Genomic DNA, 19,819 nt, shown 5'->3' on the forward strand with positions numbered 1-19,819 from the left:
GGATTGAATTCCCTAGGTGCGATACACTCTGTGCGATCAAGAAGTTTAAAGGAACTTTGATTGCATTAGTGCAGATAAAAAAAAATACGTGTCAAATATTTTTCACTATCCTACAAACCTGCAGAGTCTCATCAAAATCGGCGTGTGCGCCCTTTTTACTGTCAAAACTAATTACTCCGTTATCTATGTATGATCACACAGAATTTGATACTAGCTAAAATTATAAGAAGAAAACAGTTCGTTCCCTTCTAAATTCCGCGTACATTTTTCATGATATGTCCACCGGTGATATCTTCACTTTCACCCCTAATTACGGTACACCCAACTTTTCTACGCCACCCAATTCGTTTCAAATAGAATTACTACGCAAATGCCTTAATAAAAACAACGCACTATCACACTACACACTTACAACCCAATCATCAATTCAATAACAATTGCCAATGCTGTTCGTCAAACACAAACCGATGTATCCGCTATCGCGAACCAATAACGATCATCTGCCTACCAGGTCTCGTCTGTAAAACGACTGGTGCTTTCAGGCGGTCTAAGGTTCTCCGAAATGAGCCATAAACTTCAGCCGGATCGTTCTTCGATTGTTTACAATAAAAAAAAAAGAAAAAACAACGAAAGATAAAGGGGGACAGAAACTATCAGTCGTTTACGAGGATTCAGGCGAGCTCGTAACCGGGCAGTAAAGGTGGTAGGAAATAGGAAGACAAGGGGAAAGAAGAGTGGGAATCGGAACGGAAGTGAAAGAGGTCAGATCCATGCCCGGCGCCATCGCGGGGACCGATTTACGATCGCGAGCGTGCTCCGGCAGTTCGTTCTAAAGGGAAATCGTTTCCTCACCAGTGAAAAGGAGGATCGAGAGCAACGATCGATCAGGACAGACGATAAATTAGCATCGAGTTAGTATCCGACGTGCTCAAATTCATTGGGGCACCCTCCCCCATTATATTCGCGGGCTCGCGCTTCGCGTGTGCGCGCGCTCGTATGTGCATCCCTGTCCAAAGCAGCTCGACGGGCTGGATGCGGCCAATTTTGCTGTTCAAATACGTCCCCGCGTGTTTGTGAGCTCTCGGCTTGAACTTGCTCAGATTCCACTGAATGGGAAAGAAACCCAGCGAACGGTAAATCCTCGGAAACGTTATTCTTCGGGTATCAGGCTGACAGAGGCGACGAAGGAAGGCGCCGGGAACGGGTCTTATCGTTAGGATCGAATTCTGAACAGCTCGGGCGCCTTCCGCTCCTGCCCGGTAAACCGACGAATAAACCGATCGAACGTAATTGTTGCTACCGTTGCCTCCACTAATTTCTATTGCGAACGATCGTGGCATCATAGGTATTCGGAGAGCGAAACCCACTTTGTGTTAATCCTTGACGGCTGTTCTGTATTCCTCTTTAAGGGGTTACCTACCCTCAGGGGGTAGAAAAAGAATCGATTCTTTGGGAATTTATTTCAGAAAGTACAGGTATGTTTTTATGTAATGGTTTTTGTATTCAGATGAGGGACACTTTAACAGGTTATTTTATTATGTTTTGGTGTAAAAATAGTTAGTTATTGCAAAATTACAACTGATTTCCCGGAAGCTGTTTTTAGAAACACGTTTTGCGGTGACCAACATTATTCGGAACTGGGTTATCTGAAATAAAAAACGATGAAGATTCAGTTAGTACAATAGTTTAGCTAGTCTTTAATGGTTTCGTTTTATAAAATATTAATCTGGGACAAAATGGCAGATGTTTAAAGTGAAGTGATCGACTTTCGTAGAAAATAACACTTATTCTTCATTCATAAAATAAAAACTATGCATTGGAGAAACAAATGCTTCGATTAAAGACTAGAGCTGAATGTCTAGAAGAAACCTACTAAGTTTCGGAAAGATTGGTGAAGCGGTTTTGAAGCAAAATCGCTGTATACGAGTATCCTTTAGCTCAAAATCTGCAATGTGGAACTGGGTCTAAAATTTTTAATAAAAATTCACAGAGTTATACAACAAATATCAACTTTGCAGGATTTTACTGAAGTAATTCTATGATAAATGTTGTCTTAAATGTTGTTAAAGTTATGCGATCTGAGTAAGCGAGTTCCACATTGTGGAGAAAAGTGTTTTGTAGGTTCAGTTAAAATTTCAACAAAAAATATCGACCCGTTCTCCAGTTACGATGTTCGCCGTCTTGAGAAACACAGTTTTGAGAAAACGGCTTTAAAGCCCGCCGCGGCGCGTTTCCCTGCACAGGCCTGTCCGTTACTTTTTACGCTGTAACTCTCGGAATTTTTCGAATTTTCCAATGAAATCTTTTTTAAAATACTTCTGAGACTTGTAGCTACCATAAAAAATCGAAACAAATCGATTTTTTGACCCCGAAATACCCACGCGTCTTAATAATAATCGATGAAATTGGAAAACTAAAGAACGTCGTCTTGAAAATGTAATCTCGCTTTACCGTCTATTTTGACACATGTGACGTCGTCCGAGGATTCGCTTATTTCAACAAGACTTTCCACAAGCAAATGCTCAAGACGCAACTATGAATCTAGGCGGCATCTTGATGAAATGCTTGAGATGGTCTCGAGATTAAGAAGCGACTGTGAACACCGCCCTAGGAGTACGTTTCCGATTTCACGTGTTATTATTAATACCGCGTTGAGATCCGCCCCTTTATAAGGAACGTGGATGCTGGCATCCTGGTCGATGCTTGTAGGAGACTTTCAATAGCTCCGTGTTACAACGATATTGAAAATACCATGGAGACGTTTCCAGTTTTCAACTGTGACGCCGGGGCTTTCTCTATATATCCCCGTATAAGGTACAAAATCTCCCTTGGAATCTTCGAATTTAAATATCACTGAACATCCAGCCAGCCACGGATCCTGAATCACGCTCGGATATGAAGAACTCGGGGGCTTTAAACCAGTTGATCTTGCTATGCATTTATGGATGTCGAAGGCCCGAAGGACGTACTATATATCGCGCGCCTTTCCGCTTACGACGAATCGACTTTTCGTTCCCGATCCAGACCGGGACGAGCGTGTCCTCTTCCTTCCCATTTCGGTCCGGCGGACTTTCCTCCGCTTCCTTTTGTCCGACTCCGCGGGCTCTGTATTAGTGGATTTGAGGATGATCGGCGATTATGGTCTCTCCGCTAGGAAGGGCTCCCATGGCTCGGAGGCAGCGTGGCAAGGAAACAGAAACATCACGGGGAACTTCTCCACGATTTCCCAAAGGGGCCCCCCCGCCCTCCCGCGATAATTCAACGTCCACCCGGAATTCAGCTGTCTTCTCTGGGACATCGAAGCCATCGCGGCTGGCGTCAGATCTCTGATTCTTTTCGAAATTTGATACGGCGAGTAAGAGGATAAGGGACGTTCGAGCGTGCTACGTAGCCGCTAGACCAGTGTCTTGCGCTCTACTTTTACCCACGATCCTTATTCTCGGACGTCAACCGGTACGCTGTTCCCATTTATATCGGAGAAATAAGCTCAAAGAACATTTAAGATTTCCACTTGGCGTTTCTGTCAAACACGCTTTCCCGGCGAAGGCACATAAACTGGGTATTCTTGAAAGAGGGTTGAGGAGTAACAGGGTGAATAGTGCTCGCTAAGTTGAGCGACAGATGGTTAATTAAAATATTAAAACGGCCATTAGTGATAACCACGAAGCCATTTTTCGTTAATATAATGGAAACTATACATTGGGAAGAATCCTTCCGTCGTTCGGTAGATTTTTATATAAAAAATAAGCCCACAAAATTTCAGAAAAATTAGTGCAGTAGTTTTTGAGATATCTCGCTCACCGTTTTTAAAAAGGCTTCTTTCGGATGTCGTATTTTTATTATAAACGTAAATATTTTTCTACGAAAAAATTACCAAATGTTCCTTAAATGTTGCTCTTTTAAGTGCAAAAAGATCTGTAAAAATATATGCTCCCGGTTTTTCAAAAAAAAATCGTCTCTCTTCGGCCTCCTGACTAGGTACAACCCCTTAACCCGCGTATTCGCTATTACGTCATAATTACAACTCTGTACTAATTTAATTAATACACATAAATGTGACATATACAATTATTGGTACATAAAGCACAAGAGTATCTTACACCTAACTGTAAATACGCATTGCCGTTGTTCATCGCGAATAAATAAATAAATAAATAAATACAGCAACCACTTTCAATTTCAATGCATTGAATTACTAAAAATTCTCTCTAGCATTTCAAAAACTGCCGAACATTCACCCCTTAAAGTAACAATACCCCACCCTCATTAATATTCACGTACAATCCACGAAACACAAAATACAATTCCTTTACGATTTCTTAATCGCACCTTTACGTCATTCAACACCTGCTAAATACAACGCTTGTAAGTTGCCACCGATGAATTTGCGCTACGCAAAATCCGACGTTTCCTCCCCGCGTTGGCGAGCGGCGAGCTCGCCTCGGTGCCGCGGCAGATCGGATCGGAGGGACGGGAAATGGTCAGTTCCATTTCCGTTCGGAGGGTTTCCTCCTCTGGCGGCGCGCTGAAATATTACCGCAATACCGCGCGGCAGAGGGTGAAGAAAAGTAAGCGTGAAATCCAATCGACCAATCCTATTTTCTCGCTTCTGTTTGCAGATTACCTCGATCGAGCGGAAAGGAAACGACGCTCGGTTCGCGCGTCACGGAGCCGCTGATTTATTCGCCAAAGGGGGTGGGTCAGGGGGGGGCAGGGGCGACGGAACGAAAACACCGCGGCACAGAGCGTAGGAGGCATAAGCAAATTACTGGATCGAGCCTGACCGCGTTAATCGGCTTTTCGCAGCGAGCTTTCACCTGCCGGTAAAAATGGTCCTGCATTAAATCGGCGTCGCGAGCCAACGGACAGAAAAGAGGAAGAAGAGAACAGCAGGGGCAGGGATAGAAAAAAAAAAAGAAGAAGGAGGAAGAAATGAGAGGAACGAGCCAGCGTGGAACATTCGAGGGAAGAAGGGGAACTACGCAGCCGCGGCGTGCATCGGGAATACTTATTCCGGAAATCCGGTTCCTCGGAATGAAGCCTTGAAATTGCCATCCACTTCTTTGCCGGTTGCGTTTCCGACTGCACACCGCGGCTCCACTCGCGGCGACGTCCTACCTTACGGCCGAGGAAAAAGATGGGGTAGCGAGGAACTCGCGGTCGGTGGCTTTGCATTCAGCCGGCACCAGGGAAAGTTTAAGCGACTCATGCGAGACACTCTTGAAACTCACCCCCGCCGCGGCCCCCTTAACTTCCCAGTTCCCCGCTAACAGAAAAACGGGGAGGCCTTCGGTGTAACGCAAGTGTTCCCGCGGATGCCGCAGCGGCGGTGGTTCTCTCCGCTGACATCGCCACGGGGTTTTAATTGATCTCCGCGCACGCCGCTGCGAGGAGCACTCGAGCGTGGCCGTTGCTGACCATTCGCAGCTGAAATGACTGTGGTAAACGCTCCTCGTATCGTTGGAGGTGAAACAAGTGATTAATCGGGGACTTTCTTGCGGGCCGCTGTCTCGTAAATGATTTCCCCGTGAGAGCTTCAGTGATGGTAAAATCGAAGGGTTCCTGCGGGACTTACGACGCAGCATTGCGCCCCGCTTAACGGCGATAAATCCTTTAATAAGAGCCGACGTTATTGCGCCGCCATCTATAAATATTTCTTAAACGTATGCGTCCCTTAAGGGGGCAATATCCCGAAAACGAGGGCCGAGCCTTTCGATTTCGATCTTCCACGGGGGAGCTCGCCTCGTCCGCGGCAGGAACTAATATCCCGGAAAATATCTGAAGCATCGATTTTATCCGCAGAATTCTGGGCCGCGTTCCAGTCGGGGCAGACGTCCTCTAGAAAAATCGCGGGAGCACGCGATCGAACGCCCAGCCCCGATTCTTCCGGGATACCCTCCGTGATCCGGCCCCCTCCCCGTCGAGCCACCGTTTTCTAAGAGGATAATAAAAATCGACAGTGACTGCAATCAGGGTGTCGACTCCGTGACAACGGTCCTTTGTCTCTCCGCTGCGATAGGAACTTTCGCAAATGTGCCGGGGCGCTCACCCCCCGATAGGCATTCCGATGTGAGGCACTCGCAGCGCGTCGTACCGGTGCGTCCAATGGAGTGTTTCGAGCCGGGGCTCGCTGGTGAACTCGGCGTTTCCGGGGCCCGCATTTACGTGACGCAGCTGGCGCGAATGGATTCGCCGCGCTCGCGAAGATGGTCGAGAAGGAAGTTATCGAAGGAACTGTTCGCCATCAACGTTACAAAGTGACCGGCGTCGGGATGGCTTCTCCCGCTTATGAGCACGGAACTGGGTGGTAATCGCGTAACCCGGAGCGGGGGCCAAGCGGAAGAATGATCCAGTAGCTAACGGGGCAAAGGACAGGAAAAGGGTCTGAAACGGTTCCGTACCACTCTGCTCCCGGCCGTAGAAGCTGAGGATACGAATGGCGCGAGATTAGCCATCGGGAGAGCTCGTGGGAGATTAGAGGGTCCACTCTTATCTTGCTATTTTTCTTCGGAGAGGGGCCGGCAAATGTGAACGACAGGCCGCGCCGAGATACCGTTCGACAAATGCTAGTCAAGGGATAGAGCTGGGTGATCCGGTAGGAAGGTAAACGCGAGGATGGAGAAGGACACCGTGAGACATTACAGAGCTTACGAGGGCTTCAAGCCCGCGAACAATGGCAATACATCGTCCTTGAAGAGGTCTACGGCGGACCGCTCGAAAATGCATCCATCGAGACAAGTGAGGTGTCTCTGCTTCGGCGGAGTGCCGGACAAGGCCAGCCAGCACTCCTTCCTCAAGGGTTTTATTATAAACCTCGGGATATGCGCCCTCCTGGTGGGTTACACTTTGCTCGGCAGCTTCATCTTCCTCGCCATCGAGGGCGGCACCGACGTTGGGATACAACAAAGGACACTCGCCACGACAATAGCGGGGAATCAGCCTATCAGACGGAACACGACCGCTTGGCTGAAGCAGGTGAGTGTAGGAATATTGATTCTTCGTCCGCTAACTTTCTTCCTGGCTTGCGATTGAAGACTTTGCCGCAAAAAGAACGCGGAGACGTAGTTTGCTGAGATTCAGTTGTAGGTTGAATGTGCAGAAAAATTCGGAATAGATTAGTGCAGGGAAGAGGCAGATTCGATAATTCAGTCCCAAGTTCTAAAGATAGTAGGACTTTCACTTTGTCTGGTTTTGGTGAAAGAAGGGAGCAGCTCCCTTGTGTTAAGTAGATTTTTATACAATTTAGTGCGAACAGGAGTCAGCTTCGAATTTTGAAAATTCACCCCGCCCGTTGGGAAAATATATTTTGGCATAGTAATAGTGCTAAGTGCTGTGTTAATTAGGGTGCCACTTATTTTTCGATTTTTGATCTTGAAAGGAGACCCCACATAATTTTGTTCCTTTTGATCTAAAATTCCGCTACACCAAATTTCAGCTCATTCAGATAATATTATCCCGTGGCGTACAACAAAAAGTTACATTTTCAAATTTTTATTCAAGGATTTATCTTACTTCAAATGTCCCAACTGTCTTCCAAATCCTGCATACTTATATTCTAATTTATCGAATTAAAAAAATTAATCACAAGCTCGTAACACATCAGTCAAGTATACAGTCTTACTGTTTTATTATGCTGCCTTTATAACATTATAACTGTTTTGATACACGGTGATTTACATAACCGTTACAGATAACGACAATTCTACGAAACAATGAAAGTAAAATGGAATAGCGAAGGTTACTATTGCAATCCTTAATCTTCGTTGTTTGCAAGATTTCTGTGTAGTTTTTTAAAGTTAGAGTTCAAATCGCCACGGTTTAATGTTATTCGATTAAGCTGAACCTTTACACGTCACAATATTAGATCAAGGGAAATAAAATTAGGGGCGGTCCCAGGGAAAATTTGAATTTTTTTTACTTAATAAATAAGTGCCACCCTAATACATATGTCCAAAAATATTTTTATTAGTTTCCGAAATGTTAATACATTTGGAGCTGGCCCCTTCTTGCCGCAAAGTCTTCAATTATCGCGCACTTTCGGTGCACATGGTTTGAATATTAGTTACTTGTTTCCTAACAACTATAGTGGAAATCGAGGATGAAACTTCAAACTCGAATGTTTTGCCATAATATTAGCTCACCGATTAGGCTATCCAGAATTGTCCATCATTCTGCCTTATCGTTAAAATTTTTTTGAAAATCTCAACTGTCGAGACTACGAAGATCACTAATTTTATCAGATACAAATGACCCATTTTCTGGTTCAATTAATAATTTCAAGTACTACGAAAACAATAAAATAACTTTCATCTAATTTTATCATGTTTGCAGAGATGTAAGACACAGAAATATTTAGGTAACTCAATGTTCACAATATTTCACACCACCTTCACACTCAGTGGCTTATATAAATTCGGAGAAGGCTCTTCATAATTGACCAACTGGTTTTATTAATTCCAAAAAAAGTAAAACGTAGAAACGTACAGAAAGGGTCTGTGTCTTGATTGAACTCTCAAAGAATTTTCTCACGTCATGTTTGAGCCCAACATATTACTAAAAACAAACGACAGTATTTAAATATACACAATCTGTAACAAACACTAAGAAATTGCATAAATTGGAGATCCGAATTTAAATATTTGAATAAAATTTCCTGCCACGTTGCATAATTAGGGAGGAATGGAGGATTCCCGTCGCTGATATTGAAATACATAACTTTCATCATCGCAGGTAGCCCATTGTTAATATCTCAATAACGTCTACTAACAATTTCCATAAAAACACGAACAGGAGAAATCACGCACCTATGCTCCCATTGGTATTTAGTTTACTTTTAATGGCACACAGTTTCAAACAGAGGTACGGAATCTCCATAATTTTATTTCCAACTCAATGAGAAGTAAATTGAAAATGAAGCAAACAATTCGATATCAGAATGAACTAATTGCAATTACTTGCTGAAGATTCAAAATCCGTGCTCGTATTGGCAGACTCGGGAGTGAAATGCATATTTCCATTCGACATAATATGAATTTTAACAAATACAACGCGATATAGTAAAGGGCTATAATCCCATACAAAATCTCTATTTCGGTACCAGCTAAAACGACATCGTAGTTGTGCATTATTATCGTCATTCATCCTCCATAAATACAAAAATATTTCACCTCCCCCCACTACCTGTGAATGGTTCTTCAGGTGTAGATAAAAGTAAATCCCGATTTATCGTCGCATCGCCTGTTCGGCCCCGCTTTCCTACCTGAAATGTCTTCACTGTACCCGAAGTCAATCGAATTATCTGTGCGTCCTGGCGTTGGCGTTCGTCTCTACCAAGTTTTATCGATCGAACGTCCCATCCAGTTTCTGCTTTCTTTAAAAGTGATACCCATTCCGCGAGGAATCCTGCGCAGAAAGGATATTTACGGTTTCACGATCTTATTCGTAGTTACTCTTCATGCGCCATGTCCTCTAAGTTTCGCAGTACTTCACAACGCGAACTTTCTCTCCGAACAGTTATTTCTTTCTTCGATTCATCGTGATAAACAGAATTGTAGGTAGTAACGGAAAAACACAACAAATGATGGAAGAACAGTGGCCCAAGTTACTTTAGAAGTTCTCGGAAAATAGTAAAGTGCTGTGGATTAATTATACGTAGCTGTATAAATTGTTGCGTTAAGAAAACTAGGGGCTCCAGTGAGAAAGTCAGAACTGCAGAGATGGTTAGATAGAAAATACTGAGAATAACAGTCGCATCGTCATATTTCGTCCTAAAACCCAATAATAAATAAACGCCAAATGTGCAGAAAATCACACTTCAAAACTCACGTACTGAATCAACTACTTAGGCTGATTATTCAACACTTAAGGGGCTGTTCTGGTCTAGACCCCATAAAAATAGGTGATCTTTCGGAATTAATTAAAGGAAAACTACTATATATAATTTAATGGAACTTTTTGCATTGTATTAAGGATGTCTTAAGTTATAGAAATATATTTTTTGGTTTATAATTGAACATTGCATACGACACTGGGGAGTCGTTAAAGTGAAGGCGTCAAAAAACTGATCCAAATCTCGGTGGGACCTGTATCTCCAAAAGTTATTATCCAATTCGACTGAAACTTTTTTATTTTGAAGAATATACTTCTGGCTAGGGGGGGGGGGCAGAAAAAAAATACAAAAATGACATTTTTTTTAGAAAATAACGACACTTGAAGTTTGAAATCACTTTTCCCCTATATTTTTCGCCATTTCAGCCTTTAAAAATAACAAATTTTCAATTTTTGAAATTGCACTGGTCTGTCCACGAGCCAGAATTATATTCTTCGAAATAAAAAAACTTTCACTCGAATCGGACGATAACTTTTGGAGATACAAGTCCCACCGATTTGGAGAACACTGTTCCGCGAAAAACGCTTTCAAAGTTCTACGTGAGTGCCGAGTGGCCGAGTGTTACCCATGCATTTGCCTCTACTCAAATGCCTATAACTTCGGGAATTTTACGAATTTTAAGAAATCCTTTAAACACGTAGGTACTCCTAAAAGGTAGAACATTCGAAAAATGAGATAAAAAAATCGATTTTTCGACCGGAACCACCCCTTAAGGATACACTGAGATTCCCACCACTAAATGATTTCTGCAATCGAGATTTCTCTCCATTAACGTTTAATTTCACTTGCCACGTACCTATCTGTTTAACGCAAGCATTCCCTATGTTAAGGTTAATTACGAAGCTCGGGCGAAGACCGTTGAGAACATATGGATAATCACAGAGAGTTTGAACATCCTCTACCGTGAGAACTGGACAAGACTGGCCGCCCAGGAGATCGCACGTTTTCAGGATCAACTAGTGAAGAGGATCACCGAGGACATGATGGTGACCCAGAACGCAGGGACGTACATCGGAAGTTCCGCCAGCGATCCCGTGACTGAACGGCGTGTGCCTGAATACGAGTGGAACTTCGCCAAAGCGTTCTTGTACTCCCTCACGGTGTTGACTACGATCGGTAAGTAGTACCTATTACGCAAGTACTTAACGGAATTAACGGAGCCTTCGACGTCACTTTAGACTTCCTACTCGCGGAATTCGTCGCCACTCCTCCGCTCTTGATTATGACTCTGAACCTAAACGACAGATCGGAACATCGATACTATAAGTTTCCCGAACGATGTCGAACTTTGATTAAATAAATAATACTTTACATGCGGCGGGGTGGTATTTATGCAGGATTCTTTAAAAGAAGGGTTCAGGAGGTACCTATAGGGTAGATAATACTCCCTCAGCTGACAGGAGAAGCTAAGAAAATTCAAAACATCTGAAACTGCAGAAATGTAGCTCATATGTTGATAAGGTAACTGTTTTTCATTCGGTAATAAAACGGCCCTGTTGCGACGCGTGTACCTGGATTGATCGGTCAGACCGATTCGTGATATGGGGTAGAAAACAGGACTTGAATAGGTTTCCAAAATAACTGTTTCAAACTGTTATATAAAGGTTCTGACTGAAAGAGTTATGAAAAACCTATATTCGGAATAACCGTTATAAGAACCTAAATATCAGACTATATAAGTTATGGTTCCTATATAGCTCTATAACTTTTATTTTTTAGGTTCTATCACTTTTATTTTTTAGGTTCCATATAAGTTACAAAGCGGTTATAGAACCGATTCTTTTAACGATTGTACAGAATTTGACAGTAAATGAAATCACAACATATTACAACTATAGATTACTCTGTGTAACCAAATTGTTTAAAAATTATTATAAATAAGTAAACAAATATATATTATGTACACATTTGTACATATGTATGTGTATACACTCGGCGGTATGCAAGGATCACTTGTGTACATAATATATATTTGCTTACTTATTTATAATAATTTTCAAACAATTTGGTTACACAGAGTAATCTATATTTCTAATATGTTGTGATTTCATTTACTGTAAAACTCTGTACAACATAATATTTTGTTTATTGTTAATAAACTTAACAGTAATCGATGTCAAACTTTCAAATCGCGATTCGACGTCGTTCCCTCCCACGGTGCAGCTTGAAAAAAATACCAATCGATTCGTTAAGTCTTCAACTAATAAATGCCTCTTTCAAAAAACTGGAGAGACTTTGGGAACAGTTAACAAAAAAATAAAACTTACGACATTGCACACGCGTTTTCAAAACAATAGCCTCGCGTAGGAAAGTATTTATGTATAATGGGTTAAAACAAATTTTCCTTACAGTGTTTTCGGTATTCTCGATAAAAATAGTAGGAACATCTGCTCACCATACAAAATATTAACAATAGTAGGTAGCAGATATTCCTATTTTTCCAGTATACTTTGTTTTTGCAAGGTTATCGACAAAGGCTGTAATTTTGAAGAAAATCGGTGAAACTAAATTTTTCACCCATTCGTTTTGACGTGGAATAGCTCGATTGCAACTGACAGTAAGCTTCGGGTGAGGAGTAGTACCACTGCCAACTGTCCCCTCTAAGCACGATTAATTCACTCTTCGACGCGTGTCTAAGCCTCCGAGAAAACGTATCGAACAGGCCATCAAGCAAGTGTCTCTAAACGGGAGCATATTCCATTGCAAACGTGCGGGAGCAAACACTCCAATGAAACGGAAGACTGAACAGGACCCGTGGCTGGCGCCGTCCAAACAGGCTGGGCATTAATCGAAACGGCAAACATTGAAATTCTGACGTCGTATCGTCGTATCCAGGAGGCAGGCCACCTTCGTCGTGGATGCAAAATGAAACGGCGGAGACTTTTACGTCGGAACGATCCTCGATAAAACGTGTGTCGCTTTCGTTGGCGCGGGGTGCGGCGCATAGCTGGCCCGGGGAAATGGAACGCGGTGAGGAAAAAATGGCACGGGGGCAACAAGAGTCAGTGGTTGCGAGTTCGAAAGGGCGAAACAGGGTGGGGGGGGGGGCCAGTATGGCGGGCATTAATTTTTAAGGCAAACAGAGTCCAACATTAACGTGTAATGGCCGTGGCTCGGGACGATCTTATTTTGTCCGTTTTACATATCGGAGGGCAGGGGTGTCGCGCGCTCCCCTGCGGACAATTTCAAAGCGTCCAGCTTAGCGGCGTTCGAACCGAGTGACGTCACGTCCGATCGTTTGCTCTCGTTATTACTGAAGCAGATTGGAAGTCTATGAGTTTTGTGGATATTACGAAAAAAAAAAAGGGAACAGGAAAACACATAGGAGAGACGCGAAATAGAGGGAATATCTCTATAGATGTTCGGGAACTAGCGGGGATACGAAACAGCTTATCGAATTATCGTTGCAATATATGTTTTTCTTTCTCTTTTTCTACCTCTCTTGCATCGGCAATTTCTCCCGTGAAAATTCAGCCAGCCAACGTCACCAGAAGCTCTTCACCCGCGCTTGCATATAACGCGGCAGGAATTTACGAGATTTCCTGTTTAATCCTCGACGTGATACTCAATACGATCGAGTTAACGTTTGAATAATTACGGAATGAGGTTTAGTTGAACAGACGTATACCTAGGACTAGAAAAAACTAGGGAACTTTGATGTTTTTGTTTCTTTTGAAAATATTTTTTTATTTAAAAATCTTTATACGCGTGTTAAAGTACATACTTTAATGTGACAATCGTGTAAGTTTAATTCGAAAAGTATGAAGATTGAATATGTAATAGCGGTTTTCTCAAAATGATTTTTTAAAAAACTGTAAGTAACATTTCTCGAGAACCGGGGGACCGATTCAGTTGAAATTTGGAACAGAGACATATTTTCGAAAGACATAGTTCATTTTTTCAATTAAAACAGGCAGATCACACATCTGTATTCAACTGGCCGCCCTTTTGCGAGAAATTGATATTTTTAAAATCGGTTACGACTTCGATTTTTTGTTTCGGATAAAAACTGTCGGAGATATTTTGATTACCGCGAAATATGTTCTGTTCAATCTTATTAATTTTAGAATTAAATTTGTACACCATTGTTACATTAAAGTGTGTATTTTAAGATGCATATGAATATTTTTATACGGAAAAATATTTTCAATGAAAACAAATTTTCCAAATTCACGCTGGTTTTTCTAGTCCTAGGTATATGTTGCCCTCAAGGATAATATGCTTATGTCTGATATTTGTGATTACTTTAATACTTCTGTTTCCATTAACTGAAGCACAGCAGTTTTACGATTGAAATCTTTTTCGCGGATGAAAAGTTATACATTGACAGATAATAAACGGAATATCACTGTTAGTGCCTTACTTTTACAGTTAAGAAGGCACTATTACAAATTGTAACAATAAACTTCCACCTCTGAAATGTAGCATAAACGCTGTGTTTATGAACAAACGTTATATTCTAAATTAACTGAAACAGTAGACAAGTTGTTGGAAATTAACATTTGCCAGAAAAGTATTCTTCTTCTCATTCTTCTCTATATAATATGTATTAGGTCATTTATAGTATCATTTCTGAGAATCGTACGTACACACGCTAATAATTAATATTCGTTAAATTCGAAGATCTTGGTTACTATCGGTAATTAAGAAAAATGTGACGTAATTTTAAGTTTCTATATTCGGAATATGTGAACAAAGTTTATACAACAGAAGCTCTCAGGTGTCTGTTTTTAATATAATGTAAGTTAGCTTTACCAGAGTGGTAAGTACAGGTGCATATAACAAAGTTTTATTTCTCATGGAGAATATTTTTAAGTAGATAAAAGAAATATCAACCTCGCAAGTGATCTGCATCTGAAACTCTGTTACGAAAGCACGTAATAAAAACATAAGCATTAAAACTTCATGGATGAAATATTAGCATGAATATATTCCGAACAGAATACAATAGGTAAATTATTACTATTTATTTAGATGCTCATGCTTCATTGTTAACCTTTCAATATTAATTAATTATTCTGATATTGTCGTTGTCTCTCTCCTCCATTTCTTTTCCATATTTTTCGTTTCGCTTCTCTATTGTAACTAGGCTTCCAGCCTCCCTATCTCTTTCAATTACACTTTCCTCTCCTTTCTTCGATCCACCCCCTAACTCCTCTTTTAACTTTCTGCCGAACCATTCTTTTGTCTTAATCCTTTCTCTAACTGCTCCCCCAGTTCCCTTTACTTTCTTTCCGAGATTGAAAATGACCGGTCACGAGACGGAACAAATTTACACTCCGATTTAAACTTTAAGAAAAGCTACAGTGTTTTGTAAAAATTAAAGAAATGCAAGTTCAACTTGGTAGCAATTGACATTAATTACGAGTTCTTCAAACGTAGAAGATGCATTTAATTTTTTTTTAATACGCTTCGAAGGCACCAGTCCTTTATTCACTTTCATTGCCACAGTTGTAAAGAAGCGGAACAAGGGACTGTTGAAACAATATGATCTAGAAAAGATGCCAGGGGAAACTAATTCTTTTCTGGAATCCTTGAGCTCACCCCCATCTTATTTTCTTTCGCCGATCTGTAACTTTCCTTGTGAAAAGATACTCAGCAACTTCTTGCCAGCAGTAGTGAATGTATCTGATAATTGAATTGCGAAAAACACCGTGGTCCTTTTCATCGACTTGTTTGAATAAAAAAACATTGCTTGAACGTTCTTCGTTTCTATATTCGCCTAAACAATCCTGTTCAGCTGAGCAATGATGATTAAGGGAAGTAAGAAATTAATAATATACGTAAGACTGCATAGTGTTAAAAGGGTAAGATTAATTGTTTGCTGTGGGAATTTCATATCAAGGTTATCCATATTCCGCGAACATTGATGTAACTAGAATTTATTCGTAACTACGAGGATTCATAAATATATCATGGAATAAATTCTGAGGAGAATATCGAGTATATGTACTTCTTATACAACGATAACTTTTCTGCAATTTTTCTTATCCCCCGCCGAGAGAAAGGGCGAAAGCTGGAAGAAGCGGATAAACGCGTGAAAGGAGGAAGGAAAATTCTCCTTTTACTGCAGGAGCATTTCGATACGCGGGCTTAAAGAAAGAGTTGTTGTAACCAACGAGCGTTATTTTTCTGGGGTTGGGGGTGTCTCGAGGATTTCTAAGGGATAATGAACGCCCGCTCGTGGAAACTCCCGAGTGTTGGCCAAGGAAGTTTAGTAAGGGCGAAGCACTAAATGTCGCCTTGCTCATTCGCAATACAAAAGTTGCTTTAAATGGCAAGAATACGAAGGAATAACTAAGCACGTGCGTACAATGCTCGCTATTTAAATCAATCAGAATCAGTGGACTTTTAAGTAATATTTCTGTTCTGAAAAAAAAACCGTCTAATTTTTGGTTACGGTTAACACTTTCCACGCTCTGCATTCTTGAATAAAAAATTATGCAATCGCGTGCATTTTCTTCCACCCATGATTATAATCTACCGAAAGTAGGGGAGAGGTCTTAAATGGGACAAATCGAATTGCCAAAATTCTAAAGGCATTGCACATGCAAGTTATTTTCCTGTTTGTGACAACACTAGTGCCCAGTCATTTGACGCAAACTTCACTGCGGCCTCACTTGCAACAGAGTACTTACAAGGGATGATCCCGAAGCTGAAAGTTAAAAAAATTCTGAAACTGTGTGAATATGTGGGGGATTTCCTCCTGATTACAACGCGATTTTTCTTTGCTGCCCAAATTCACTCGAAGGGGGTGAAATTAACCCTTGGGAATTCGGCTATTTTCCGATTTTGTGTTATAACTCGCGAAGTGTAAGAGATGGAAAAATAAGTTTCAAGACAAAAGTTACTTCTTTTAATTAGATCTAGCATTTGGTGAAAAAATTATTTTACAGTTCACGAGTTATAACACAAAATCGGTAAATAACCGGATTTTCAGCGGTCAATTACACCCCCTTAAAGTGAATTTGGGCAGCAAACAAAAATTGCATTGTAATCAGGAGGAAATTCTCTACATATTCACAGTTTTAGAATTTTTCGAATTTCCGGGTTCGGGATATTTTTCGGCAGTAAAAGTAAAATTTTCGTTGATTTTCTGTGTCGTTGAGATCAAGATATATATAGAAAGTGTTAAAGTGTTATATCATTAAAATAGCCTGTATTCAAGTGAAACGAAAATACTTAATAGGTAAGCTTAATTGATTGTTTTTTTTGTTTTGAGATTATTTTATATTAAACTCACTTATAATCTTAAATGGAACTTATAATCTTATATGTATTTCACTTTCCTGTAAAGTTATTACTGTATCATCTGATACATTGATGACATTGTTTTAAACTTTCAATTATTAGTTGACGGCGCCTTGTTTCAAATTTAAGAATTAGTGAAGTGACTATTCAAAGCGACAAAATATTGATGATTTACAGTACAAAGAGTTAATTTTTTCATAGATTCCATTGTTTTGTATCATTAAGATTTACAATTACAATTGTAATACTTAATAAGTTTATTTTTATTAACGTGTCCCTTTCATGACTTATACTGTCCCATTTAAAGCCAGCTAGTCGCAAAAGGGACATTTCCCACTTATTTGAAAACCGAAGATTTTGTTATTTTCTATTACAATTGATGAGCTTCTAATATACTTTTATCGAAGGGGAATAAACACGCTTTCTACCGATATACTTGTTTTTTAAATACCTATAATGATATTGTCAGAAATGGACGCTAAACAAAAGTGTCCCTTTTATAGCACCTCTCCCCTGCCTATCATACGAGCCTGCATCTCTGAACTTCAAGGAACTAATTTTTATGATCTTTCCGAGTACCTACCTAATACTAATGTTACATTAAAATTGAAACGAAATCATTGAGTAAACGAATGACGTAAAACTAAGGCTACAAAGCAATTCGCATTTACATGTAGCAATTAATTATATTCTGGGAAGTGGTTGAATTTGAGGGTCGTAGGAGTTGCGTCCCTTACAATTAGCCTGCAGCGCCTGTTAAATTAACTCCCAGTATTCAACCTAAAACTTCGCGTTGACGAGGCTGAACTTGATATCTTCTTCGTTTCGAGGAAGGAACTTTCTAATTGCTCGCTGCTGTCGCGTTCCAAAAATTTCGTCGTTCCGTGCGTCCCAACGACGTGACGTTCCCCGGAACGATGCAAGACGTAGCGTCTAAGGGTTTGCTCAGCCGATACCTCCGCTGGTAATATTAAATAGCCTTTTTCACAGTAATATAATAGTAGACGTAAAAATGAAGGACCGGCGGGTGCTCGTACCACGATCATTAAGCACGCCGGCAAACTGTAATCGAATTTTTCGTCCCTCTGTTTCTTGTGACGAATTTCATTCAGACCCCTTATCGATCCGCGGCACGCAAAACGAGCCGCACCCAGGATGCGTCCAGGCAAAACGTTTCGTTTCTTGCTTCTCCCTGAAGTTTCCGTAATTATTCGAGATGCGGAGGGGAGTCGCAAAAAATATCGCTGGCAAGTCGGTGACATTCTATTAAAGGTACACCGGCTGACAAACAATCCCCGAGCATGTGGACAGTTCCCGAGATGGGGTTTCTCCTTTAAAGTAATGCTATTGATTTAAACCCGGGTACTCGAGTACGGTGTACTGTATTGCGAAGTTTGGGAATGAGTAGACAAGCAGAATACAAATGTCAGCAGTGGAAGCAAGGATATTAATGACGAGAGTGCACGGGATTTCAGTTACCGATTTGAGTTACTTAAATTTTTTAAACACTTAGTGCACATCGTTTACGACAATGCATTAAATATTTAAGGTGCGTTACTCAAAATTCTGTAAGAAAATTCAGTTCAAAGTTCTGTCTTTGACAGAATCTTGATCGCAACGTAATTAAGCTTCAGACTGCTAAGCATTTTTACAGTTTTTCTTAATTTTTAATGGTCTACGATCTATGCATAACGTTCGGGCCAAAACGCAAGATTAGAAAAGAAATTAAAAAGATATGAAAAATGTGTACAAAACTCTGGAATTACTGTGTACGTACATAGGTTACAGTTGAGCTGATACTGATATTCAATTACGATTTCAATTTTTCGTATGGGCAGTAGGTAGTACCAGAGTTGGGCAAAATGTAATCTAATTACAAATTACAAAGTAGGATTAAACTGTAATTGTGTAATTGATTACACATTATTTTCTGTAATCGTTCATTTAGATAGTTGACAAAACCAAATGGTCAACTACCTAAATTAACAATTAACAATTAAAATTTGCGATTATAATGGTGGCCCCAATTCTTCCTTGAAATAAAAAAACCAAGGATTTTCTTATTTCTAGTATAATTACATTGTCGATGAACCTAATAAACGAAAAAAAAGTTAAAAGTTGGCGAATTGGTGGGACTTCAAAAAAAATAGTTACGATTCTGCCCCAAGATATTTCGTACTAGGTATTTATGGAAAAAAAGTTGTTCAGTTCCATTTATTTATAAAAGTTTTAAGTCCATCAACAATGTAATTATACTATAAATAAGAAAATCCTTGTTTTTTTTTATTTTGGGGAAGAATTGGGCCCACCATTATAATCACAATTTTTCAACTCCGGCGCGCGAGTCCCAACGAACGTGTTCATATATCTCCATTTCTACCGAACACTTTGTAAAAAAAAATTAAATTTTATTGTTTGAATGCGAACTAAAATACCCTGAAAGTTTGGAAAAGATCCGCTCAACACTTTCGTAGAAAAAAATTCCTAAGTATCACCTTATTCCTAGCGTGCTAAATAGGTCTTCCCGCTTAAAAACAGAGAGATTACCATTTTTAATCCACTCTACTTTTATTACTTTTTAACATCAACTCAAAACTGCAGCAAGTGTGCAATATACATATTCTGATAGAGAATTAAAAGCTGTATAAAACCCAGTTAAAGGTGAATTTATTTAACTGA

The 19,819-nt window shown here is 40.4% G+C and overlaps 1 protein-coding gene across 2 annotated transcripts in view; it reads left to right on the forward strand.

Annotated features, from left to right (window-relative positions):
- Nucleotides 1-5,535: 5,535 nt before the first annotated feature.
- LOC143372226 (potassium channel subfamily K member 6) overlaps nucleotides 5,536-19,819 on the forward strand; it is a 118,618-nt gene continuing 104,334 nt past the window's right edge. Inside the window, exons 1-2 of one of the 2 annotated variants that reach the window (XM_076818269.1) lie at nucleotides 5,536-6,981; nucleotides 10,720-11,005. In XM_076818269.1, coding sequence (XP_076674384.1) covers nucleotides 6,616-6,981; nucleotides 10,720-11,005 — 652 coding nt within the window. In that variant the 5' untranslated portion in view covers nucleotides 5,536-6,615. The remainder of the gene's footprint in view (nucleotides 6,982-10,719; nucleotides 11,006-19,819) is intronic. The other variant, XM_076818270.1, reaches the window with a different exon arrangement.

This window comes from Andrena cerasifolii, chromosome 8 (assembly GCF_050908995.1).
Source record: "Andrena cerasifolii isolate SP2316 chromosome 8, iyAndCera1_principal, whole genome shotgun sequence".
Lineage (NCBI taxonomy): Eukaryota > Metazoa > Arthropoda > Insecta > Hymenoptera > Andrenidae > Andrena > Andrena cerasifolii.